Source organism: Pseudophryne corroboree, chromosome 4 (genome assembly GCF_028390025.1).
Source record: "Pseudophryne corroboree isolate aPseCor3 chromosome 4, aPseCor3.hap2, whole genome shotgun sequence".
In the NCBI taxonomy this organism is placed as follows: Eukaryota; Metazoa; Chordata; class Amphibia; order Anura; family Myobatrachidae; genus Pseudophryne; species Pseudophryne corroboree.
This window is the reverse complement of record NC_086447.1, coordinates 934,926,219-934,953,376: the sequence shown is the minus strand read 5'-3', so window position 1 is coordinate 934,953,376 and position 27,158 is coordinate 934,926,219. Positions and strand designations below refer to the sequence as shown.

The window sequence follows — 27,158 nt, the reverse complement described above, 5'->3', positions numbered from 1 at the left end:
AGCCAGCGGCAGCGGAGGGCTTCGGGCAGCGGGGGGCACAGCAGCAGCGGATCTTGCCCTGGTGCGGCACCCTCCGTATGGCGCCCTGCACCCTCTGGAAGGCGGTGCCCCGGGCAAAAGTACTGCTTGCCCATGGCAAGATCCGCTACTGAACCCAGACACATATACTACTGCTCTCTCCCGGTGTAACCCTGGCACATATACTACTGCTCTCTCCTGGTGTAACCCAGGCATGTATACTACTGCTCTCTCCAGGTGTAACCCAGGCACATATACTACTACTCTCTCCCAGTGTAACCCTGGCACATATACTACTGCTCTCTCCTGGTGTAACCCAGGCATGTATACTACTGCTCTCTCCAGGTGTAACCCAGGCACATATACTACTACTCTCTCCCAGTGTAACCCAGGCACATATACTACTGCTCTCTCCCGATGTAACCCAGGCGTATATACTACTGCTCTCTCACCGATGTAACGCAGGCACATATACTACTGCTCTATCCTGGTGTAACCCAGGCACATATACTACTGCTCTCTCCCGGTGTAACCCATACGTATATACTACTGCTCTCTCCCGGTGTAACCCAGGCGTATATACTACTGCTCTCTCCCGGTGTTACCCAGGCACATATACTACTGCTCTCTCCCGGTGTAACCAAGGTGCATATACTACTGCTCTCTCCTGGTGTAACCTAGGCACACATACTACTGCTCTCTCCTGGTGTAACCCAGGCACACATACTACTGCTCTCTCCTGGTGTAACCCAGGCACATATAGTACTGCTCTTTCTCAGTGTAACCCAGGTGCATATACTACTGCTCTCTCCCGGTGTAACCCAGGCACATATACTACTGCTCTCTCCCGGAGTAACCCAGGCACATATACTACTGCTCTCTCCTGGTGTAACCCAGGCACATATACTACTGCTCTCTCTCAGTGTAACCCAGGTGCATATACTACTGCTCTCTCCCGGTGTAACCCAGGCACATATACTACTGCTCTCTCCCGGTGTAACCCAGGCACATATACTACTGCTCTCTCCCGGTGTGCAGACGTATGTGCAGGAGCTCCTGAGCTCCAGAGCCTAGCAGTGCAGCAGAGTGAGAGTGCCCGCCCCCCTGCAGGATTCCTGGGCAGGAGTTGCTGCTCTTAGCAGGGGGAGAGTAGAAGTTTCAGCAGGTGGAAGGCCCGGGCCCGCTGCCTTCGAGTCCCAGAGGTATGAAGAAGGGGCAGGCATCCCTCACGCCACCCCCTTCCCCAGCTGTAGGGGTTGGGGGACAGGAAGGGACGGTGGAATCAGCCAGCCAGCCACGGATTACAAGGAGTACCAGCAGTGTTGCCGGAGCCCCTGTGAAGCAGCAGGGATCGGCAGGAAGATTGTGTACCCCTAAGCCTGTGGAAGGCACCTCTGCCAGTAAGTTTACTGGTGGGGACGGTACAGTCGCCACAGCGGCTGAGCCTCCAGGCAAGGAAGGGGTTAATGTCAATGTAATAGAAGATATCTCAGATACAGAGGACTCAGACTGTGATGATGATGTTTCAGAGGAAGATTACTGGGTCCATTTAGGCCTAAAGGAATTAATGGCAGAAGCTGCTAAACTTAAATCCCGGTATTATGCTCGCAAGAGAAAGTGTAATACAATTGGCAATTTGGAGCGGGTCAGGATCCAGGGTGAAATGGATGAAATACAAGCAACCATGTGTAATATAAAGGGCAGAATTACATCTCTGAAGGAATCTGAAGGAAAGAAAAAAAAGGCAAAAGTTTCCATACCAGCAGGGAAGGAGTTAACTGCAGTGCATAGAAATCAGGTTACACCCTTATCAAAGGAGTTGATTCACCTGGAAAAGGAAGAGGGTGTGGAGATGGAGGAATCCCCAGCTATTGATGAGCTCCAGAGTGTGACTGTCCAGGAAGAGGCTGTGGTTTTTCTGGATACAGCATCATCGGCTGCTATGGAGACGGAAGCAGAGGCGAGGGGAGCAGACGGCGGCTCGGGAATCCCTGGTGGTGCACCAAGCAAGGTAAGATCTGTGCAGGTGTTGTCAGGAGGGGATTCCCGGGGGTACCCGTGGCTTCCAAGGTGCCGGGCAATGGTAGCAGTAATGAAAATGCTGTTATAGGTGACAGGCCGGTGAGGACCGGAGGGCAGGATCCGGCGTCGGGTCTATGCAGGGCGCAGGGGGGCATGGAGGATGAACCTGTTAACATTTTGCTTGAATCTGATGCAGGTCCTAGTGTAATTGTGCAGGCTGTGTCCAAAGAAGTGCAGGGAGGTGTGGGAATGGCAGTGAGGAAAACTGTAATAACTGATGGTTTGGCTCAAGGTCTGCCAGCTCTAGATCCAGAGACTTTGGATGCTGGTGAGAAAGTAGTTGCAGAGTCAATGTATGGGAACATTCCAGCTCCTGCCAGGGTGAAGGAAGCATTGTCGTTAATCAGTGCAGAAGTAAAGAAAAAGAATTCTAAAGACATTCCAGAAGGAAAGGATAAAAATGTGGGGGGTAAACTGCAAAGTGAAAATGTCAATTTAGCTCCTCTTGTTTCTTTTTCAGTGACAGAGGGTGGAGGGAGTGCGGGTAAGCCTAACCCTGATGAAATGTCTTATGCACAGAAGGCGGCAGATATGGGGAAAAATTCTGGAAATAAGGATACAAGATTTGGTGGTGGTAGTGGTGGCCAGAGAGTGAGACGGAACCTAGTACAGTTTAGGTGGGTGGGTGATGGTGACCCCCACCTAAGACTGATTTTCTAAGGTTAATTTTTTCTCTTGGGGTTACTTACAGAGATTTATATGCCTGTATTCACCCTATAAAATCTGTTGAGTATGATGTCAGCTTTTATAATAAGCAAACATTGTTTATTTTTTGGAGAAAGTGGTCTGTAAACAAGGACAAGAATGGTTACTGTAAGTATGAGGCGGATTTGATGGAGAAGCAAAATGACATAAAAGTGACCATCCTGGTCCGCAATGAATCTATACCTATGGAAGATATCAGGTTTTGGTTAAGCAGGCAATGTGAATTGCAATCTGACATTAGGAAAACGGACCACACAATGGGGGGTGTGGGGAGGTGCTTGGTTGGCCAGTGTACGTCTGTATCCTGGGGAGACCGGTGTGCGTCATATTCCATCTGCTGCGTACATAGGTCGAGACCGGGTGCAGATATTTTATACTGGTCAACCAAGGACATGTTTTAAGTGTGGTGAGGCTGGCCACCTCAGTGGTGACTGTGGGGGTGTGAAATGTTCGATGTGTGGGGAGAGTGGACATACTTCTAGAACATGTAATAAGGTGAAATGTAACCTTTGTGGGGAGATGGGACATCCCTACAGTCGTTGCCCCATGGCAAATCATAACAACAGGGGTTGGATGAATTTTGAGGAAGGTAGTAGTTCAGAAATGGGAATTACTAGGGGTGGAGTAGTTAAAGTGAACAAAGAGAAAGAAATGTCATGGGAAATTGGCAAAATAGTGTCAGAAGGAAGCAAAGTTCAGCCTCAGGCCCAATCCCAGCCTCAATCCCAGTCCCAATCCTGGTTTCAGGTGGGAAAAAAAGGTGTAAAAATAACAAAGAGGAAAGTGCAGGAAGAGGTGATTCTTTCAAATAGGTTTGGCGTATTGACAGATGAGGAAGATGAGGGAGAAGTGGTTCTAGAAAAAGGGGAACCAAGACTTAAACCTAGAAGACAGAGAAGAAAGAACAAAGAAAGGAAAGAAGTAATTAAGATGGTAGGGAAGAGAAGGAGGGAGGAGGGAGAAGGGAATACAGACAGTGAAATAGAGGATGTTGCAGCAGAAAGTTTAGAGTGGATCCAATAGGGATTGAATTGGAGCAAAGAAAAGAGGAGGAGGAGTTTGGTAAGCCACTGTTTGAGGATGAGGAGGTAGGTTTGGAGGTGGTTGCTGCTGAGGAGGAAGTGATGGTGATAGGGAAAGAGGCAGAGAGTGAATCTGAGAGTCAGAGCAATCAAAATAATGTGTCTGGCCCTGGGTCACTGGATGCAAGGGAACGCCCTGACCCTGGTCCTAAAGAGGCTGGTGCGGGTGTGGATGTGGTGGTGATTGAGGAAGTGAATGGGGTGGCATGTATGGATTGTGGTGTTGGTGGTGGGGGTGGTGGTGATTACTAGAGTAATGTATGTGCATAGTCCATTTCAACAATCTGGAACCATGGATCCCCATCCTATTCGATGTGCCACAATGAATGTGGCTTCCGTGTTATCCGTACGTGCTCGTTATCTGGCTTTTGAGTTTTTTGACAACCAGAACGTGGACATCTTGTTCTTACAAGAGACCCGGATCAACAGATTAGCAGCCCTTCACAAAGCTAAAAGTGAGTGGAGGCGCGGGCCCTCTTTTTGGTCTCTTGCTGCTGAGCCGTACGGTGGGGTGGCGGTACTTTTTACCGACATGGTAACCGTGCGCAAGGTTGTTGAGTTACAAGTGGGAAGGTGTATGATTTTGGATGTCACTTTAAGAGGACATAACCTTAGGCTTATCAATATCTATGGCCCCCAGTCTCGCTGGGATAGGAAATGTCTTTTTGAAATGGTTAAACCCTTTCTTTTCACGGCCCAGCAAGTCATCTTTGGGGGCGATTTCAACGCCATCATTAGGCCAAAAGACAGGGGAGGCTCCGGAGGACTGAGGCTGGGCTATGATGAGAATTTTTTAGTTAGTATGGCTAGTCAGGCAGGCATGGTTGATGTACACGTTAAACATCAACCAGACCTCACGGGGTACACTTACTTTTGTGGTCAGCGCAGATCTAGAATAGACAGGTTTTTTGTTAAGGAGTCCTCAAGCACTTTACCTTCAGAGGTAAAGTTTGTAGAGTTCTCCGATCACGGGTACTTAAGTTTTGTTTTGAATGCCTCGCAATCCTTCCAGAAAGGAAGGGGTTTGTGGCGTCTGAATGCTGAGCTTCTCAAGGAAGAGGAAGTGAGACAGTCTTTCAGGGAGTTTTTTCAGGCGCAGGAGTCACTGTTGGAGGCTGGTTGGAGTAGATCGGAGTGGTGGGAGGAAGTAAAAAAGAGAGCCCGAAGTCTTTTCAGGAGGCTAGTAGTCAAAAGAAACTTGGTTAAAAAAAATACCTACTATACTCTAAGAAGGAGATTAGATTTCCTGATCTCTGAACAGGGGGATAGTGGGGAAATCTCCCGGGTGAAATCACAGATGAGAGAACATCAGTATAGCCGTCTATCTTCTTTGATTTTGGAGAGGGATTACGGAAAGTACCACTCCCCGGATCCCTACCAGAGTTGTAGAAGGGGGATTGATGTTAAAGAGATAAGAGGGCTTGTTGATGGAGAGGGTGTGCTTCAGAAGGGCGAAGAAGGCATCCTAAAAGTCATCAGGTCCTATTACGCTGAACTCTTGTCTGCGAAGGCACTTGACAGAGAAACGATGGAGGCATTTCTGAGGGAGACACCTGGTCTTGTGGAGCCAGATGCTTCTTTTGACTGTTTGAACAGCGAAATAGGTGTGGAGGAGGTCAGAGAGGCAATTGGCGGGTTAACTCCCAAAAAAACTCCAGGACCAGATGGTTTAACAGCTGAATTCTATAAAGAATTCTCAGATATCCTGGCTCCTCGTCTTACGGAAGTATATAATACTAGCCTGGGTGAGGGTGAACTCCCTCCTTCCATGAGACAGTCAGCTCTTATTTTGCTGTCCAAAGGTAAGGATCCGGTCCATATTGAGAACTGGCGCCCCATCGCTCTTCTCAATACGGACAGAAAGATTCTGGCAAAAATCTTTTTCAACAGGCTAAGGGAATTTTCAGAGCTTGTACTTTCGCCTTCCCAGCACTGTACTGTAAAGGGCCGCAGTACCTTTACTGCTGTCCTTGGTGTCCGGGAGGCTCTTGAAAGGTGCAGGGCTGGAAAGTTGAATAAGTTTCTGCTGGCATTGGATCAGTCTAAGGCTTTTGATCGGGTCAATCATGAGTACCTGTGGGCCTTACTTGAAAGGTATGGTTTCCCTATAAGGGCGGTAAATTGGTTGAAAGTTTTGTATAAAAAGGCCGAGAGCTTCCCACTTGTGAATGGTTGGGTAGGGCCTGCATTTCCAGTAGACTCTGGTGTTCGTCAGGGGTGTCCCCTGAGCCCTCTTTTGTATGTGTTTGCAATCGATCCTTTTATAAGAAGGGTTGAGGGCGGCATGTTGGAAGGGGTGCAGCTGAACCCAGAGTTTCCTTTGAGTGTAGTAGCCTATGCTGATGATGTCACAGTAGTCCTGTCATCGGTGGCAGAGGCACGTGATGTAGACCAACTGATCATGGAATATTCAAGTGCTTCGGGTTCCATAATCAATCAGGACAAGTGTGAAGCTTTCTGGATGGGGGAGGAAGGCAACGAGTTTGATCTTCCGGACAGCCTCCCCAGGGCCAGTCAATGTATAAAAATCTTGGGCATCAAATTTGATCATGGTGACTATGCAAGTACAAATTGGGTCGGGAAACTGGATGGTGCAACCTGTAAAGTAAAGAGCTGGATAGGATGGAAGTTCTCTCTGAGGGAAAGGGTGGACCTGTGTAAAACTTACCTGATCCCAATGTTTTTGTATGTCAGCTATGTATGTTTTTTGCCGCAATCTTTGTGGAATAGAATGAATTCCTTGTTTTTTCTACTTTTGTGGGGGAACAAGATGAACATTGTGAAAAGAGGTATCACTTACAGACCGAGCGCAGAAGGGGGCTTGGATATGGTAAACCCCGTAGTCTTCTTTGTAACAGCTTTCTTAAAGCTAAATGTCGGTGGTCTCTGCTTAGAGATGCCCCCTCGGTGGGTAAATGGCTTTAGGGAATGGGTGTCTCCCTTTATTAGAGTATGGTTACAGGATGGCAGACTGAGAATTTTTCGGGCTCAGAGAGGCTACCTCCCGATCTATGTGATCCAGTGTCTGAAAGTGATTAGGCGATGGGGCCTGCAGGTGGGTGATATAAGAGATCTCTCGAGAAAGGAGTTGGGGAAGAGGGTCTTGTGTTCCCACTTTTATGTCCCATTGGCCCTGAAAGAATGCCCAGGTAATGTTCTCACAGAAGGATTGAATCTGGTAAATTCCCAGAGGGTGCCTCTGAAGTTTAGGGATATTGCCTGGTTCTCTTTTCAAGGGAAGCTTTATGTTAGGGGAAACATCAAATTTAGAAGTGCCGATGAACGTGTTTGCCCACGGGAGGAATGTCAAGGGGAGGAGGAGACCATGGACCACTTCTTCTGTAGATGTCCAGTGTCGGGTGCCATAGGCATCCCTTGCCTTTCGGGGCTCAGTTACCCGGAATGGGTCTACGGGGCATTCAAAGGGTATGGGGGCTTTGATTTAGGCACAATTTTTTTAGTCAGCTTAGCGGTTAGGTTCCACACGTGGCAGGCACGGTGTCTGGTTAGTTTGAGAGGAAAAGTCCTTCCCTGTGAAGAGGTGGTGGGTCGTATTCTTCATGAGGTGAGTCGGATGATGGAGCTGGAGAAGAAGAGATTGGACACTGTCAGCTGGTCCAGATTGTGGCGCCAGTTGAAACCCCCTTAGTGGGTGGTGGAAGATATCCTCTTTTCAGTCTCAGGTTCTTTTCTGTCCTGGTCACTTTTTCTCAGCTGATTAGGTTTTGCTGTTTCTTTTTTTTTTTAAAGAAGGGGTTTGCATACACCTTAAAATATGCAGATATTTTACTCTAGTTATAATTATTTGTTGGTAGTCCGGTATGTATGGAGGGTGAAAGGTATGAATGAAGGTAGGATTGTGGATAAATGTGGGAGTGTATGGAGGTGGAGGGTTTATGATAGATGGATAAATGTGTGTTAAATGTTGAGTCAGCTAAGTGGGAAATGTTGGGGGGGTTCCCTGAAATGGATTCACAGAAATTATGTGGATCAAGGAAAATGTTTAAAATGAAAGTATGATAAAGTGATGGAAAACATATTTGAGTTATGTAAACGGTAAATATCATGATGTAATGATCTCTATTTATTTATTATGTATATAATTGTAAATATGATTATAATGTTAATATTTTGTTATAAAATGGAAGCTGTGCATAAATAAAAACATGCCCAGGCACATATACTACTGCTCTCTCCCGGTGTAACCCAGGCGTATACTACTGCTCTCTCCCGGTGTAACCCAGGCACATATACTACTGTTCTCTCCCGGTGTAACCCAGGCACATATACTACTGCTCTCTCCTGGTGTAACCCAGGCACATATATTACTGCTCTCTCCCGGTGTAACCCAGGCACATATACTACTGCTCTCTCCTGGTGTAACCTGGGCAGGGCCGGTTCTGGGGCTCTGTGCGCCCCGGGCGGCAATAGGGGGCGTGGCTTCATACAGGTGCCGTGGTCATTTACGCCCCCCTGTACAGACTGAAATGATGTACGGTGCGCGATGACGTCATCGCGCACCGCATAGTAAAGGACCTCTTCACGAAGGGAAACTAGACGCGTATGCGTTTAGTTTCCCTTCAGAGCAGCCAGCGGCAGCGGGGGGCAGCGGGCAGCGGGGGGCACAGCAGCAGCGGATCTTGCCCTGGTGCGGCACCCTCCGTATGGCGCCCTGCACCCTCTGGAAGGCGGTGCCCCGGGCAAAAGTCCTGCTTGCGCATGGCAAGATCCGCTACTGAACCCAGACACATATACTACTGCTCTCTCCCGGTGTAACCCTGGCACATATACTACTGCTCTCTCCTGGTGTAACCCAGGCATGTATACTACTGCTCTCTCCAGGTGTAACCCAGGCACATATACTACTACTCTCTCCCAGTGTAACCCAGGCACATATACTACTGCTCTCTCCCGATGTAACCCAGGCGTATATACTACTGCTCTCTCACCGATGTAACGCAGGCACATATACTACTGCTCTATCCTGGTGTAACCCAGGCACATATACTACTGCTCTCTCCCGGTGTAACCCATACGTATATACTACTGCTCTCTCCCGCTGTAACCCAGGCGTATATACTACTGCTCTCTCCCGGTGTTACCCAGGCACATATACTACTGCTCTCTCCTGGTGTAACCTAGGCAGGGCCGGTTCTGGGGCTCTGTGCGCCCCGGGCGGCAATAGGGGGCGTGGCTTCATACAGGTGCCGTGGTCATTTACGCCCCCCTGTACAGACTGAAATGATGTGCGGTGCGCGATGACGTCATCGCGCACCGCATAGTAAAGGACCTCTTCACGAAGGGAAACTAGACGCGTATGCGTTTAGTTTCCCTTCAGAGCGTCCAGCGGCAGCGGGGGGCAGCGGGCAGCGGGGGGCACAGTAGCAGCGGATCTTGCCCTGGTGCGGCACCCTCCGTATGGCGCCCTGCACCCTCTGGAAGGCGGTGCCCCGAGCAAAAGTCCTGCTTGCCCATGGCAAGATCCGCTACTGAACCCAGACACATATACTACTGCTCTCTCCCGGTGTAACCCTGGCACATATACTACTGCTCTCTCCTGGTGTAACCCAGGCATGTATACTACTGCTCTCTCCAGGTGTAACCCAGGCACATATACTACTACTCTCTCCCAGTGTAACCCTGGCACATATACTACTGCTCTCTCCTGGTGTAACCCAGGCATGTATACTACTGCTCTCTCCAGGTGTAGCCCAGGCACATATACTACTACTCTCTCCCAGTGTAACCCAGGCACATATACTACTGCTCTCTCCCGATGTAACCCAGGCGTATATACTACTGCTCTCTCACCGATGTAACGCATGCACATATACTACTGCTCTATCCTGGTGTAAGCCAGGCACATATACTACTGCCCTCTCCCAGTGTAACCCATACGTATATACTACTGCTCTCTCCCGGTGTAACCCAGGCGTATATACTACTGCTCTCTCCCGGTGTTACCCAGGCACATATACTACTGCTCTCTCCTGGTGTAACCCAGGCACACATACTACTGCTCTCTCCCGGTGTAACCCAGGCACACATACTACTGCTCTCTCCTGGTGTAACCCAGGCACATACACTACTGCTCTTTCTCAGTGTAACCCAGGTGCATATACTACTGCTCTCTCCCGGTGTAACCCAGACACATATACTACTGCTCTCTCCTGGTGTAACCCAGGCACATATACTACTGCTCTCTCTCATTGTAACCCAGGTGCATATACTACTGCTCTCTCCTGGTGTAACCCAGGCACATATACTACTGCTCTCTCCCGGTGTAACCCAGGTGCATATACTACTGCTCTCTCCCGGTGTAACCCAGGCACATATACTACTGCTCTCTCCCAGTGTAACCCAGGCACATATACTACTGCTGTCTTCCGGTGTGCAGACGTATGTGCAGGAGCTCCTGAGCTCCAGAGCCTAGCAGTGCAGCAGAGTGAGAGTGCCCGCCCCCATGCAGGATTCCTGGGCAGGAGTTGCTGCTCTTAGCAGGGGGAGAGTGGAAGTTTCAGCAGGTGGAAGGCCCGGGCCCATGGCTGCTGCCTTCGGGTCCCAGAGGTATGAAGAAGGGGCAGGCATCCCTCACGCCACCCCCTTCCCCAGCTATAGGGGTTGGGGGACAGGAAGGGACGATGGAATCAGCCAGCCAGCCACGGATTACAAGGAGTACCAGCAGTGTTGCCGGAGCCCCTGTGAAGCAGCAGGGATCGGCAGGAAGATTGTGTACCCCTAAGCCTGTGGAAGGCACCTCTGCCAGTAAGATTACTGGTGGGGATGGTACAGTCGCCACAGCGGCTAAGCCTCCAGGCAAGGAAGGGGTTAATGTCAATGTAACAGAAGATATCTCAGATACAGAGGACTCAGACTGTGATGATGATGTTTCAGAGGAAGATTACTGGGTCCATTTAGGCCTAAAGGAATTAATGGCAGAAGCTGCTAAACTTAAATCCCGGTATTATGCTCGCAAGAGAAAGTGTAATACAATTGGCAATTTGGAGCGGGTCAGGATCCAGGGTGAAATGGATGAAATACAAGCAACCATGTGTAATATAAAGGGCAGAATAACATCTCTGAAGGAATCTGAAGGAAAGAAGAAAAAGGCAAAAGTTTCCATACCAGCAGGGAAGGAGTTAACTGCAGTGCATAGAAATCAGGTTACACCCTCATCAAAGGAGTTGATTCACCTGGAGAAGGAAGAGGGTGTGGAGATGGTGGAATCCCCAGCTATTGATGAGCTCCAGAGTGGGCCTGTCCAGGAAGAGGCTGTGGTTTTTCTGGATACAGCATCATCGGCTGCTATGGAGACGGAAGCAGAGGCGAGGGGAGCAGACGGCGGCTCGGGAATCCCTGGTGGTGCACCAAGCAAGGTGAGATCTGTGCAGGTGTTGTCAGAAGGGGATTCCCGGGGGTACCCGTGGCTTCCAAGGTGCCGGGCAATGGTAGCAGTAATGAAAATGCTGTTATAGGTGACAGGCCGGTGAGGACCGGAGGGCAGGATCCGGCGTCGGGTCTATGCAGGTCGCAGGGTGGCATGGAGGATGAGCCTGTTAACATTTTGCTTGAATCTGATGCAGGTCCTAGTGTAATTGTGCAGGCTGTGTCCAAAGAAGTGCAGGGAGGTGTGGGAATGGCAGTAAGGAAAACTGTAATAACTGATGGTTTGGCTCAAGGTCTGCCAGCTCTAGATCCAGAGACTTTGGATGCTGGTGAGAAAGTATTGCAGAGTCAATGTATGGGAACATTCCAGCTCCTGCCAGGGTGAAGGAAGCATTGTCGTTAATCAGTGCAGAAGTAAAGAAAAAGAATTCTAAAGACATTCCAGAAGGAAAGGATAAAAATGTGGGGGGAAAACTGCAAAGTGAAAATGTCAATTTAGCTCCTCTTGTTTCTTTGTCAGTGACAGAGGGTGGAGGCCCGAGGGAGTGCGGGTAAGCCTAACCCTGATGAAATGTCTTATGCACAGAAGGCGGCAGATATGGGGAAAAATTCTGGAAATAAGGATACAAGATTTGGTGGTGGTAGTGGTGGCCAGAGAGTGAGACGGAACCTAGTACAGTTTAGGTGGGTGGGTGATGGTGATCCCCCACCTAAGACTGATTTTCTAAGGTTAATTTTTTCTCTTGGGGTTACTTACAGAGATTTATATGCCTGTATTCACCCTATAAAATCTGTTGAGTATGATGTCAGCTTTTATAATAAGGAAACATTGTTTATTTTTTGGAGAAAGTGGTCTGTAAACAAGGACAAGAATGGTTACTGTAAGTATGAGGCGGAATTGATGGAGAAGCAAAATGACATAAAAGTGACCATCCTGGTGCGCAATGAATCTATACCTATGGAAGATATCAGGTTTTGGTTAAGCAGGCAATGTGAATTGCAATCTGACATTAGGAAAACGGACCACACAATGGGAGTGTGGGGAGGTGCTTGGTTGGCCAGTGTACGTCTGTATCCTGGGGAGACCGGTATGCATCATATTCCATCTGCTGCGTACATAGGTCGAGACCGGGTGCAGATATTTTATACTGGTCAACCAAGGACATGTTTTAAGTGTGGTGAGGCTGGCCACCTCAGTGGTGACTGTGGGGGTGTGAAATGTTCGATGTGTGGAGAGAGTGGACATACATCTAGAACATGTAATAAGGTGAAATGTAACCTTTGTGGGGAGATGGGACATCCCTACAGTCGTTGCCCCATGGCAAATCATAACAACAGGGGTTGCATGAATTTTGAGGAAGGTAGTAGTTCAGAAATGGGAATTACTAGGGGTGGAGTAGTTAAAGTGAACAAAGAGAAAGAAATGTCATGGGAAATTGGCAAAATAGTGTCAGAAGGAAGCAAAGTTCAGCCTCAGGCCCAATCCCAGCCTCAATCCCAGTCCCAATCCTGGTTTCAGGTGGGAAAAAAAGGTGTAAAAACAACAAAGAGGAAAGTGGAGGAAGAGGTGATTCTTTCAAATAGGTTTGGCGTATTGACAGATGAGGAAGATGAGGGAGAAGTGGTTCTAGAAAAAGGGAAACCAAGACTTAAACCTAGAAGACAGAGAAGAAAGAACAAAGAAAGGAAAGAAGTAATTAAGATGGTAGGGAAGAGAAGGAGGGAGGAGGGAGAAGGGAATACAGACAGTGAAATAGAGGATGTTGCAGCAGAAAGTTTAGAGTGGGATCCAATAGGGATTGAATTGGAGCAAAGAAAAGAGGAGGAGGAGTTTGGGAAGCCACTGTTTGAGGATGAGGAGGTAGGTGTGGAGGTGGTTGCTGCTGAGGAGGAAGTGATGGTGATAGGGAAAGAGGCAGAGAGTGAATCTGACAGTCAGAGCAATCAAAATAATGTGTCTGGCCCTGGGTCACTGGATGCAAGGGAACCCCCTGACCCTGGTCCTAAAGAGGCTGGTGCGGGTGTGTATGTGGTTGTGATTGAGGAAGTGAATGGGGTGGCATGTATGGATTGTGGTGTTGGGGGTGGTGGTGATAACTAGAGTAATGTATGTGCATAGTCCATTTCAACAATCTGGAACCATGGATCCCCATCCTATTCGATGTGCCACAATGAATGTGGCTTCCGTGTTATCCGTACGTGCTCGGTATCTGGCTTTTGAGTTTTTTGACAACCAGAACGTGGACATTTTGTTCTTACAAGAGACCCGGATCAACAGATTAGCAGCCCTTCACAAAGCTAAAAGTGAGTGGAGGCGCGGGCCCTCTTTTTGGTCTCTTGCTGCTGAGCCGTACGGTGGGGTGGCGGTACTTTTTACCGACATGGTAACCGTGCGCAAGGTTGTTGAGTTACAAGTGGGAAGGTGTATGATTTTGGATGTCACTTTAAGAGGACATAACCGGCTTATCAATATCTATGGCCCCCAGTCTTGCTGGGATAGGAAATGTCTTTTTGAAATGGTTAAACCCTTTCTTTTCACGGCCCAGCAAGTCATCTTTGGGGGCGATTTCAACGCCATCATTAGGCCAAAAGACAGGGGAGGCTCCAGAGGACTGAGGCTGGGCTATGATGAGAATTTTTTAGTTAGTATGGCTAGTCAGGCAGGTATGGTTGATGTACACGTTAAACATCAACCAGACCTCACGGGGTACACTTACTTTTGTGGTCAGCGCAGATCTAGAATAGACAGGTTTTTTTGTTAAGGAGTCCTCAAGCACTTTACCTTCAGAGGTAAAGTTTGTAGAGTTCTCCGATCACGGGTACTTAAGTTTTGTTTTGAATGCCTCGCAATCCTTCCAGAAAGGAAGGGGTTTGTGGCGTCTGAATGCTGAGCTTCTCAAGGAAGAGGAAGTGAGACAGTCTTTCAGGGAGTTTTTTCAGGCGCAGGAGTCACTGTTGGAGGCTGGTTGGAGTAGATCGGAGTGGTGGGAGGAAGTAAAAAAGAGAGCCCGAAGTCTTTTCAGGAGGCTAGTAGTCAAAAGAAACTTGGTTAAAAAAAATACCTACTATACTCTAAGAAGGAGATTAGATTTCCTGATCTCTGAACAGGGGGATAGTGGGGAAATCTCCCAGGTGAAATCACAGATGAGAGAACATCAGTATAGCCGTCTATCTTCTTTGATTTTGGAGAGGGATTACGGAAAGTACCACTCCCCGGATCCCTACCAGAGTTGTAGAAGGGGGATTGATGTTAAAGAGATAAGAGGGCTTGTTAATAGAGAGGGTGTGCTTCAGAAGGGCGAAGAAGGCATCCTAAAAGTCATCAGGTCCTATTACGCTGAACTCTTGTCTGCGAAGGCACTTGACAGAGAAACGATGGAGGCATTTCTGAGGGAGACACCTGGTCTTGTGGAGCCAGATGCTTCTTTTGACTGTTTGAACAGCGAAATAGGTGTGGAGGAGGTCAGACAGGCAATTGGCGGGTTAACTCCCAAAAAATCTCCAGGACCAGATGGTTTAACAGCTGAATTCTATAAAGAATTCTCAGATATCCTGGCTCCTCGTCTTACGGAAGTATATAATACTAGCCTGGGTGAGGGTGAACTCCCTCCTTCCATGAGACAGTCAGCTCTTATTTTGCTGTCCAAAGGTAAGGACCCGGTCCATATTGAGAACTGGCGCCCCATCGCTCTTCTCAATACGGACAGAAAGATTCTGGCAAAAATCTTTTTCAACAGGCTAAGGGAATTTTCAGAGCTTGTACTTTCGCCTTCCCAGCACTGTACTGTAAAGGGCCGCAGTACCTTTACTGCTGTCCTTGGTGTCCGGGAGGCTCTTGAAAGGTGCAGGGCTGGAAAGTTGAATAAGTTTCTGCTTGCATTGGATCAGTCTAAAGCTTTTGATCGGGTCAATCATGAGTACCTGTGGGCCTTACTTGAAAGGTATGGTTTCCCTATAAGGGCGGTAAATTGGTTGAAAGTTTTGTATAAAAAGGCCGAGAGCTTCCCACTTGTGAATGGTTGGGTAGGGCCTGCATTTCCAGTAGACTCTGGTGTTCGTCAGGGGTGTCCCCTGAGCCCTCTTTTGTACGTGTTTGCAATCGATCCTTTTATAAGAAGGGTTGAGGGCGGCATGTTGGAAGGGGTGCAGCTGAACCCAGAGTTTCCTTTGAGTGTAGTAGCCTATGCTGATGATGTCACAGTAGTCCTGTCATCGGTGGCAGAGGCACGTGATGTAGACCAACTGATCATGGAATATTCAAGTGCTTCGGGTTCCATAATCAATCAGGACAAGTGTGAAGCTTTCTGGATGGGGGAGGAAGGCAACGAGTTTGATCTTCCGGACAGCCTCCCCAGGGCCAGTCAATGTATAAAAATCTTGGGCATCAAATTTGATCATGGTGACTATGCAAGTACAAATTGGGTCGGGAAACTGGATGGTGCAACCTGTAAAGTAAAGAGCTGGATAGGATGGAAGTTCTCTCTGAGGGAAAGGGTGGACCTGTGTAAAACTTACCTGATCCCAATGTTTTTGTATGTCAGCTATGTATGTTTTTGCCGCAATCTTTGTGGACTAGAATGAATTCCTTGTTTTTTCTACTTTTGTGGGGGAACAAGATGAACATTGTGAAAAGAGGTATCACTTACAGACCGAGGGCAGAAGGGGGCTTGGATATGGTAAACCCCGTAGTCTTCTTTGTAACAGCTTTCTTAAAGCTAAATGTCGGTGGTCTCTGCTTAGAGACGCCCCCTCGGTGGGTAAATGGCTTTAGGGAATGGGTGTCTCCCTTTATTAGAGTATGGTTACAGGATGGCAAACTGAGAATTTTTCGGGCTCAGAGAGGCTACCTCCCGATCTATGTGATCCAGTGTCTGAAAGTGATTAGGCGATGGGGCCTGCAGGTGGGTGATATAAGAGATCTCTCGAGAAAGGAGTTGGGGAAGAGGGTCTTGTGTTCCCACTTTTATGTCCCATTGGCCCTGAAAGAATGCCCAGGTAATGTTCTCACAGAAGGATTGAATCTGGTAAATTCCCAGAGGGTGCCTCTGAAGTTTAGGGATATTGCCTGGTTCTCTTTTCAAGGGAAGCTTTATGTTAGGGGAAACATCAAATTTAGAAGTGCCGATGAACGTGTTTGCCCACGGGAGGAATGTCAAGGGGAGGAGGAGACCATGGACCACTTCTTCTGTAGATGTCCCTTTAACATAAAGGTTTACAAAACAGTGTCGGGTGCCATAGGCATCCCTTGCCTTTCGGGGCTCAGTTACCCGGAATGGGTCTACAGGGCATTCAAAGGGTATGGGGGCTTTGATTTAGGCACAATTTTTTTAGTCAGCTTAGCGGTTAGGTTCCACACATGGCAGGCACGGTGTCTGGTTAGTTTGAGAGGAAAAGTCCTTCCCTGTGAAGAGGTGGTGGGTCGTATTCTTCATGAGGTGAGTCGGATGATGGATCTGGAGAAGAAGAGATTGGACACTGTCAGCTGGTCCAGATTGTGGCGCCAGTTGAAACCCCCTTAGTGGGTGGTGGAAGATATCCTCTTTTCAGTCTCAGGTTCTTTTCTGTCCTGGTCACTTTTTCTCAGCTGATTAGGTTTTGTTGTTTCTTTTTTTTAAAGAAGGGGTTTGCATACACCTTAAAATATGCAGATATGTTACTCTAGTTATAATTATTTGTTGGTAGTCCAGTATGTATGGAGGGTGAAAGGTATGAATGAAGGTAGGATTGTGGATAAATGTGGGAGTGTATGGAGGTGGAGGGTTTATGATAGATGGATAAATGTGTGTTAAATGTTGAGTCAGCTAAGTGGGAAATGTTGGGGGGGTTCCCTGAAATGGATTCACAGAAATTATGTGGATCAAGGAAAATGTTTAAAATGAAAGTATGATAAAGTGATGGAAAACATATTTGAGTTATGTAAACGGTAAATATCATGATGTAACGATCTCTATTTATTTATTATGTATATAATTGTAAATATGATTGTAATGTTTATATTTTGTTATAAAATGGAAGCTGTGCATAAATAAAAACATGCCCAGGCACATATACTATTGCTCTCCCTTGGTGTAACCCAGGCACCTATACTACTGTTCTCTCCTGGTGTAACCCTGGCACATATACTACTGCTCTCTCCCGGTGTAACCCAGGCACATATACTACTGCTCTCTCCCGGTGTAACCCAGGCACATATACTATTGCTCTCCCTTGGTGTAACCCAGGCACATATACTACTGCTCTCCCTTGGTGTAACCCAGGCACCTATACTACTTATCTCTCCCAGTGTAACCCAGGCACATATACTACGACTCTCTCCCGATGTAACCCAGGCACATATACTACTGCTCTCTCCTGGTGTAACCCAGGCACATATACTACTGTCCTGTACTGGTGTAACCCAAGCACATATACTACTGTCCTGTACTGGTGTAACCCAAGCACATATACTACTGTTCTCTCCCGGGGTAACTCAAGTTATTATGATAAATTATTGCTCTGGCAGCTTAAAATTCCTCAGCAGGGTTGCATGTAGTGGCTTGGATCTATGACATGCCCAAATGCTGTCTCTCCTGGTGATGGAGATAGGGCTTTTTCACCCAGTAATAAATTGACCCCTGGGTCATTTGATCAGGGATCAGTTTGGGGAATGTCCTATATAATTGTGTATATTTTCTGGTGACATGCTAACGCTAACGCACAGAACTGAGCACCTCTCACTGTGATTTACAAAATCTTATCTTCCTGTAGCTTATTGCTTGTTGTCGCTTTCAGGTATTTTACATCAGTGTGCGGTTTTACAGCCCAATGCCCAAAGCTTTAGTAATCCAAAGGAAAAAACACATGAGCGCAGCCTGGGAGGACTGGCAGTATTTCGCAAGTGACTGTGACGTTTTTGGAATGGAGGATAATGGCCGTCTAGAATATCCAGATTCCGTCAACTGTCTCCAGCTCCCCAAGTACGGTGAATTGCCAACATTCTGTAGCACAGAGCATATACTTTCTCTGCATAGTATATATAATTAATAAGCAATGGACTAGATAAAATATACAGTATACTACATGTTTGAAGTTAAACATATATGATTTTATCAAAACGCAATTATACCTAATTACTGCGCTGGTGCGGCAGCCCTCTAATTCGATCCTCCTGTTAGTGAGGACCATACAAAACAACACCTCCAGCAAATTAAATCAGAGGGCGCTCTCAATCACTTAAACTGGTTACCAACTAAAAATTGACCAAATGATTATGGCTTTACACAATTTATTAAAAGCAAAGTATTGCCCAATCTAGACAGAGATAACCCTTTTTCACAATTACAGATCACAATATATGTCAAATGTACAATAGTGTAGGGTTTCTTTTCTTTCTGTCTTCAACTCTGACGCGTTTCGTCCTTCGTGGACTTCTTCAGAGGGATGGTCAACACAGCTGGTAAAACATACATATTATAATGTATAAACAAAAATATACATATTACAATTTAACAATAACAATTAAAATACATAAATTTATACTTATTAGAAAATTGTTAAACTAAAATACTAGATATTCAATAGATCGAGCAGGAGATGAGGATGTTCCATACTAGCTGGTCAGAGAACATATGCAGGAGAGTGACATATTGTGTAACTTTACTATACATGCAGTGTGTTATTTTACTACACCGTTCCATAGGGATAAGATGATAATAACAAATTACATGAAGATGAAAGATTCCATAAAGTACATACCAAATGGTCAGTCCATGAAGCAACCATATATGAATTCAATGGGTTGAAACACTCTAATGCTCAATAGTGTTGAACACTTTCTACAAAACAATATGTTATAACTATGTTACATTCCCTTCTCATAGAAAAAGTACCATTATGTACTCAGCATATATATTACTTACAGACTAAATTAGCAATGGACCTCTTTCCAAAAAACACGCTGGTCCAAATGGTGTATGGGTAAATATCCTATACATAGAGAGATAAATTCTTTATAAAAAAAAACAAAAACAAAGAAAAAAACCTTCTCTATGTCTAAATATAATTGGAAACACTCAATAATTTTAGCAAGACTAATTTGCAAAGTCATTATACATACCCACTTTGGGTGAGCCTCAAAATAATGATGTGTGAGAGAAATAGGCCACCTGAAAATCATTAATTGATATAATCTATTAGGGTGGATTTTTTTTTTTTTTTAATTATTATTATTTTTCTATCCCTTTTTCCTCCTTTTCCCCTTCTATCCAATTACTAATTGATTAGAATTAAATAAACTACTATTAATTAGATTCTCATAATAAAAATAAATATTAATTGAAAAAAGGGGGACCAAGTCCTATACTTACAGATACAGCAGTAGTTCCTATGTGCTCTCCCAAGGGCAACTGACTGACTGTGTGAATGGTGGGGCATTATATACCACTAACCACTCCCACTGAAGAATGATGGCCAATCAAAATTATTATTATTATTTTTTTTGTAAATTAACAATCTGCCAGCTCAATTGGAGACAACACAGGAACATAGGAATAAGTAAATATTATATACTTTCTAGTGAAGAGATAATTCTGTGAATACGTGAGTGTTATACCTAATTTAAGAAATATATCAAATTGACCGGAAGTGACATTACTGACACCCTTTATGGAGATATAAAGTGTTTAGGTGAAATAAATCACAATTTAATATATAAAAATAGGTTTCAAAAACCCTATGAATAACTATTGCACTGTGAGTAATAAGGGCGCCGGTATCACTAATACAAAGATAGAAAGACGAACACCGCGTTTATGCGTTCCACCAAATGAACCGGTGGAACGCCTATTACCCACTTCCGGCGAAAGTAGCACTCGCGCTACTGGTCGGCGGTGGACCGCAAACGTGAGCAGCGGGACACAGCCCAATCTGTGGCCGCTGCTGACATACACAGCGGCCACACATAGGGCACAGAGGGACAGCAGATGCCACTGGAACATAAGTGATTAATACAATATGAACCGATACCAGGCGCTCCTTTTGAACTTCCGGAAGTGACGTTTGCGCTCCACCAACCCGATGGTGGAACGCAATTAGAAAATGAACATACTGTCATCTCTATATAATAATTATGACATAACTAAATTGAGAAAACACACTTGGTGTCTATTAAAGTGAATGTAATAGTATCTATTAAGGTAAATTATTAATATTAATATTTAAATGGATCCTAGCTTAATATCATCCCTAAAAAGATGTGGCTCATTATACTTCTATTTAAACTACTATCTTAATTTATAACGAGGGTTTCCCTTGAGAGTAGTTAATTCCATATGAAAATATGCTACTTAATATTTAAAAATGGGCTAACATACCATCCTGGGTATATCACCATAATATTGTGAATATAAAAGTGTCTGTTAATCCCTAATATCTCTTTGCAACCATAATGGATTGGATAATATATATCCAGATAGTAATTCAATAGCCTTTGCATATATCCAATAACTATCTGCAAGTTACAATTTATAGAGAAAAGTGCTCAACAAATAGAGTCAAGTCTATTCCCCTGTGGAGTGTCCATATAAGAGTCCATAAAGGTACTGTTCCTTTACATTATTTCAATTCCACAAGTCTTATGAAAGCCCAGTATAACTTCTTTATCAAAAACAAAAAGCCTGACCCATTAGTAATGCAATTTACTAAGAACCAAAAGTTAAATCAATAACACATATACCCGAAACAGAGTTTATAAGGGGACAACTATACTATATTTAAAGAAACAATACAATATCGAGTCCCTCATTCAACCCTCGAGGTGACATTGTGTTCAGAGTATAAATCCAAAAGGTTTCACGACGAGACAATGTTAGGTCTATATTGCCTCCTCTATTATGAGGCCTAATTAATTCCAAAATGGTAAAGCTGAAATTTTTCACATCTGAGTTACGCACTTCTTTAAAGTGTCTTGGAAGGTTATGTGAGACTACTTTGTTCTTAATACTTCTCAAATGCTCCTGAATTCTAATTTTAGCCTGTCTTTTGGTTTTCCCTATATATGATAGACCACAACCGCAATCGATCTTGTAAATCACATATTCCGTTGTACACGTGACTCTATCCTTGAGCTTATAAAGAAAACCATTATCCAGTTTGACTTGGAATTGAGATTTTGACATGTATTTACAACATATACAATGTAAGCAAGGGAAACAGCCCCCCCTGTTCCCCAATGTAGATCTGGTGGAGTTGATCGGCTCTTTAACGGGCTTAAGTTGGCTGGGTGCTAGTAAATTCTTCAGATTACTGGCCCTTCTATAAACCATACAGGGTTTATTAGGAAGACTGGGTCCTAATACTGGATCCTTTAAGAGAAGACCCCAGTGTCTTTCCATGATCTTTCTTATGGATCCTGCATCACGGCAATATTGCGTGATGAAGGGTCTGTTAGAACCGGAGAAACCATCAATTTTTGCTACTCTATCTTGTAGTAAAGTTTTTCTTTCACGTCGAGATGCTTTATCCCTAGATTCTTCAATAGACCCGGGGTCGTAACCACGTTCAATGAATCTTTTCTTAAGAACCTCAGATTGTGACCAGTAATCTGAAATCCTGGTACAATTTCTCCTAATTCTCAAAAACTGAGAATAGGGTACGCCTTCCTTCCAAGCTGGATGATGGCAACTGGATGTGGGTATATAGCTATTGGCATCTACTTCTTTGAAGAAGGTTTTGGTGGATATCTTGCCACAACTGGACCCTTCTAATTCCAGATCTAGATAATCAATCACAGACCTGTTAGATTTATGTGTGAATTTAAGGTTCACATCATTTGTATTCAAATGCAAGATAAATTTGTCAATACTCAGGTCATCACCATGCCAGATGAACAGGAGGTCATCAATGTACCTCCTGTAGAACCTAATGGAGGAATTTTCATAACAAGTGCCGTAAACATATTGTGCTTCCCACTCACTCATAAATATGTTAGCATATGAGGGTGCGAATTTAGTACCCATGGCTGTTCCCTGTTTCTGCAGGAAATATGAACCATCAAATTCAAAAAAGTTGTGTTCCAAAATAAATTTGATGCACTCAAGAATAAAAGCAATCTCTTCCGGTGATTTATTGGGATCTCTCTTGAGTACATCATTAACAGCTTTCATACCTTTGTCATGGGGGATAGAAGAATACAGTGCTTGCGCATCTACAGTGATCCAACAGTCCCCCTCAGACCACACATGATCTTCCAATAGTCTTATGACACTTGCGGAGTCTTTGAGGTATGATCTGGACTCTTTAACATACGGTTGTAATTTGATGTCCACAAAATGCGAGACATTAGCCGTCAAAGAGTCTACTCCCCCGATGATGGGACGCCCCGGAGGGTGATTCCTATCCTTATGGACTTTGGGTAGTTGGTAAAACACAGGTATGATGGGCTGTTTGGTATTTAAATAATCTAATTCGTCTCTACAGATGGAGCCTGAGTTATTCGCCTTATGTAACAGTGTCTGCATAGATTCCTGAAATTCTACCAAAGGGTTATGATTCAGTTTCTCATATGTATTGGCATCATTAAGGATTCTATAAGCTTCACTTGTATACATTTGTCTGTCCTGTAAAACAATCGATCCTCCTTTATCTGCTGCCTTTATAATGAGATTTTGATCTTTTTTCAAACCTTTGATGGCTTTTAATTCCTGAGTGCTAAGATTATGGGTATATTTCTTACTGTGAACCTTCATATCTCTGAAATCGTCTCTAACTGATTCGTAAAATATTTCCAGGTGGTTGCCCTTAGACTCTACTGGGTAGAATTTCGAAGGGAGGGAGACTAAAGGTTTGGCTTTTGGTTCGTATGATAATTTGGGTACTGGGTTTTTCAGAAAATGACGTTGAATGGTCAACTTTCTTATATATTTATTCAAATCTATGAATAAATTAAACTTGTTGACATTCTCAGTTGGAGCAAATTTCAGTCCTTTATCTAAAACCGAGGTCTCGGCTGAAGAAAGTTCCTTCTTTGAAAGGTTAATGATCCCTGACGTGTTTTTTCGTGACTTACTTTAGATTTTTTTTATACTCAAATTCTTAGCAATTTACCTTTTTCATGTTTGGAACATTAAAGTAAAGAAAATAGAACAGAATTTTGATGATAGTTTTTGGTTGACAGATCCCACTCATACCTGTATTTATATTAATGATTGCCATCCCAATGAAAGAGCCTAATGGTATATTACACAACATTTACATTCGACAGAAGGGTAAATCTAATATCCATATTAATTCTATGCTGAAAAGACTCATTTGCATTGTATAGTAATGACTATTAACTTACAGTTTGTGTCAAGAACCAAAGAGCCCCATAACCCCCCCAAAAAATAGTAAGGGATACATGCTGTGAAGAGAGATGTTGGGGTAATTTATATCTCCATTTGCTGCACATTCCCAGGGACCCTCCGATCTCACAGGGAAATGTCACCCTGAGTCTTCTGATGCCAGAACCCAATCATCGCCCGGGCTACAATGACTTTTATCAAACACGTGAGCTCCAGGAGTTTGTGACAGCCTCTCTGGTGAGGATCCAGATGATCGGCCAACATCACACACAGGACCCTGCGGTGAGCCCCCGACACCGCTACTATGGAATACGTGAGATTACAGTCAGCGGAAGGTGAGCCATAGACACTAACATCAGAATATTAAACTGTTGGTTCTTCAAAGTGGATCTATCGCCGACATACTGTAGAGTGTCTGTAACCACTGTGTGGCCGGACCCCAAATCACTCCCATCCTCTTACTAGAAATGTGTAAAATGACTGACACGTGTTATTCATCCATTCATATTGGCTGCCTACCAGTGACATAGCCAGGGGGTGCAGGGGGAGAGAGGTTGGAGACACTGGCAAGGACATGGGGTGGTTTTGGGATCTCACTACCCTTTTTCCTAAAATATCATCTTTAAGGTTCATAATAATCATAAGGTAATGACTATTTTTCTTTATTACAATATTGGGCATGTAGAGTAGTATGATGGCACATAAGGGGTGTATGGAGGCATCTGATGGCATGTAAGGGGCATGTAGAGTAGTATGATAGCACATAAGGGGTATGTGGAGGTGTCTGATGGCATGTAAGGGGCATGTAGAGTAGTATGATGGCACATAAGGGGTGTATGGAGGCATCTGATGGCATGTAAGGGGCATGTAGAGTAGTATGATGGCACATAAGGGGTATGTGGTGGTGTCTGTGGCACAAAAGGGGCATATACAGTGGTATGTTGGCACATAAGGGGTATGTGGAGGTGTCTGATGGCATGTAAGGGGCATGTAGAGTAGTATGATGGCACATAAGGGGTGTGGCTTTATCTGATGGCATGTAAGGGGCATGTAGAGTAGTATGATGGCACATAAGGGGTGTGGATTCATCTGATGGCATGTAAGCGGCATGTAGAGTAGTATGATGGCATATTAGGGGTGTGGAGGTGTCTGATGGCATGTAAGGGGCATGTAGAGTAGTATGATGGCACATAAGGGGTATGTGGAGGTGTCTGATGGCATGTAAGGGGCATGTAGAGTAGTATGATGGCACATAAGAGGTATGTGGAGGTGTCTGATGGCATGTAAGGGGCATGTAGAGTAGTATGATGGCACATAAGGGGTGTGGAGGCATCTGATGGCATGTAAGGGGCATGTAGAGTAGTATGATAGCACATAAGGGGTGTGGAGGCATCTGATGGCATGTAAGGAGCATTTACAGAAGTCTGATGCTATATAAAGGGCATGTGGACTGTCTGATGGGCCTTATAAGGGGCAAATTAGATAAATAAGGGTGTAGGGAGCAGACCCCCCCATCTACTAGACTGTGAAAGACTAAAGGGCCGATTTATCACCGTCCGCATCTGCCAAACTTGCAATGTGATAATTGAGTACAGCGCATGGATGTATAAATTATGATATGCAGGGACAGAGCTTGAGAGAAAGCCCTGTCCCTGCGATGCCTCTCCGCAGCAACATCGGGGTATTCTTCATAAAAATAAAAAAGAAATCCTAAAAATACCCGATGTCCTGCTGAACATGTGCTGCTGTCCGCCGCTACCGCCGCCACCGGGGTCCTCCCCCCATTGCAACTACCCCCACACCACAAGCAGCCCTCCCCCCAGTCCCAGGAGCCGGTGTCCGCTGCTTCCAAGAGGCTGCCGGGCGCCGGATCCTGCTTCTGTGCTGTGACTCCCTGTGCTGTAAAATGAGCTACTGCTTTACAGCGTCACTTTGCTGCAAAAGGGGTCACAGCGCAGCACATGGAGGACCCGGTGCCTGCACCAATCCACGGCTGCTGGCACCAGTAAGTATGTTTTTTGTTTGTTTGTTTTTTAAAGGTGATCAGCTTGTGTCCATCAGACCCACATAGCTGATCACCGGAGCCCGGTCCCACACAGATTTCTCCGTTGGGGGGCAAATGGCTGCTTATCGCAGTGCTGCCCTGTGATCTCGCCAGCCTGAGCCGGCGTTATTATCACAGGACACACTGTAGTGTTTTCTCACATGTTTTTTTTTTTAGTAAATTCGGCTCAGATCGCATTTCCCATTATATAAGTATAGGAAATGCGATCTGGGTTACTTAAAAAATGACAACTAAAGAGTTTGGAGCAGTTTTTCCACGAAAACTGTTCCAAAAGCCATTTAATACATTAGAGTGAAACTAAAATAATGTGAAATGGGGGTGAAAACAGAAAACTCCCTTTTTACATTTTTTTTAGTAAAAATAATGTTAATAAATAGGCCTCTACTGTATTACAGTGTATTAGTGGATTAGACTTTACTGTAATCAATAATGTATAATGTTATTGTCAATGCTTACAGAAAACGATTTCTATTACAATTGTAGGTGTAATTGCCACGGGCACGCTAATTCTTGTGACACAAGTGTTTCGCCTTACAAGTGCCTCTGCGACACGACGAGCTACACTGACGGAGATAATGTAAGACTATCAGCACTACTGTCTTTCCTGCATGTACTTACCGTTCATTAAATGCTGCTAGATAACACTGCACATTGGCCCTCATTCCCAGTTGTTCGCTAGCTGCTTTTAGCAGCAGTGCAAACGCTACGCCGCCGCCCTCTGGGAGTGTATCTTAGCTTAGCAGAAGTGCGAACGAAAGGTTAGCAGTTTTGCTGTCAACTATTTTCATGCAGATTCTGAGTAGCTCCAGACCTACTCCTTCCTTGCGATCACTTCAGACAGTTTGGTTCCTGCTTTGACGTCACAAACACGCCCAGCGTTCGGCCAGCCACTCCCCCGTTTCCCCAGGCGCGCCTGCATTTTAATCTGAAACGCCTGCGTTTTTTTAGCACACTCCCGGAAAACGGTCAGTTACGTCCCAGAAACGCCTCTTTCCTGTCAATCACTCACCAATCAGCAGTGCGACTGAAAAGCGCCGCAAAACCTTGTGTAAAACTGCATAGTTTTGTGTGAAAGTACTTCGCGCGTGCGCACTGCGGCCCATACGCATGCACAGAAATGCCGAATTTTAGCCTGATCGCCGCGCTGCGACTGAAAGCAGCTAGCGATCAACTCGAAATGAGGGCCATTGTTCTGAGGTGTACAGTACCATGAACACCTATCACCCGGTGCAGGCGCATGATATACCGACACACCACTGGGGGAATATAATAGGGTGTCAGAATCAGAAAGTGAGAGATTTTGTGAACGTTTTCTGGGTTGTTGTTTTTAAAGCGGCAATCTTTTACACAGGAGAATTAGCCTGGTTTTGCTGTGTAAATGATTGCCGCTTTAAACCCCCCAGAAAACTCTCACAAAATCTCTCATCTTCTGATTCTCACACCCTATCACATCCCCAGCCACATGCCTGTTACATACATATAAAAAATGTCAGTTAAAAAAGA

General features: G+C 45.2%; 1 protein-coding gene across 1 annotated transcript in view; it reads left to right on the top strand.

Moving 5' to 3' along the window:
- USH2A (usherin) overlaps window positions 1-27,158 on the top strand; it is a 1,656,840-nt gene that overhangs the window by 127,910 nt on the left and 1,501,772 nt on the right. The window contains exons 6-8 of the mRNA XM_063919430.1: window positions 18,045-18,229; window positions 23,704-23,925; window positions 26,139-26,232. Coding sequence (XP_063775500.1) covers window positions 18,045-18,229; window positions 23,704-23,925; window positions 26,139-26,232 — 501 coding nt within the window. The remainder of the gene's footprint in view (window positions 1-18,044; window positions 18,230-23,703; window positions 23,926-26,138; window positions 26,233-27,158) is intronic.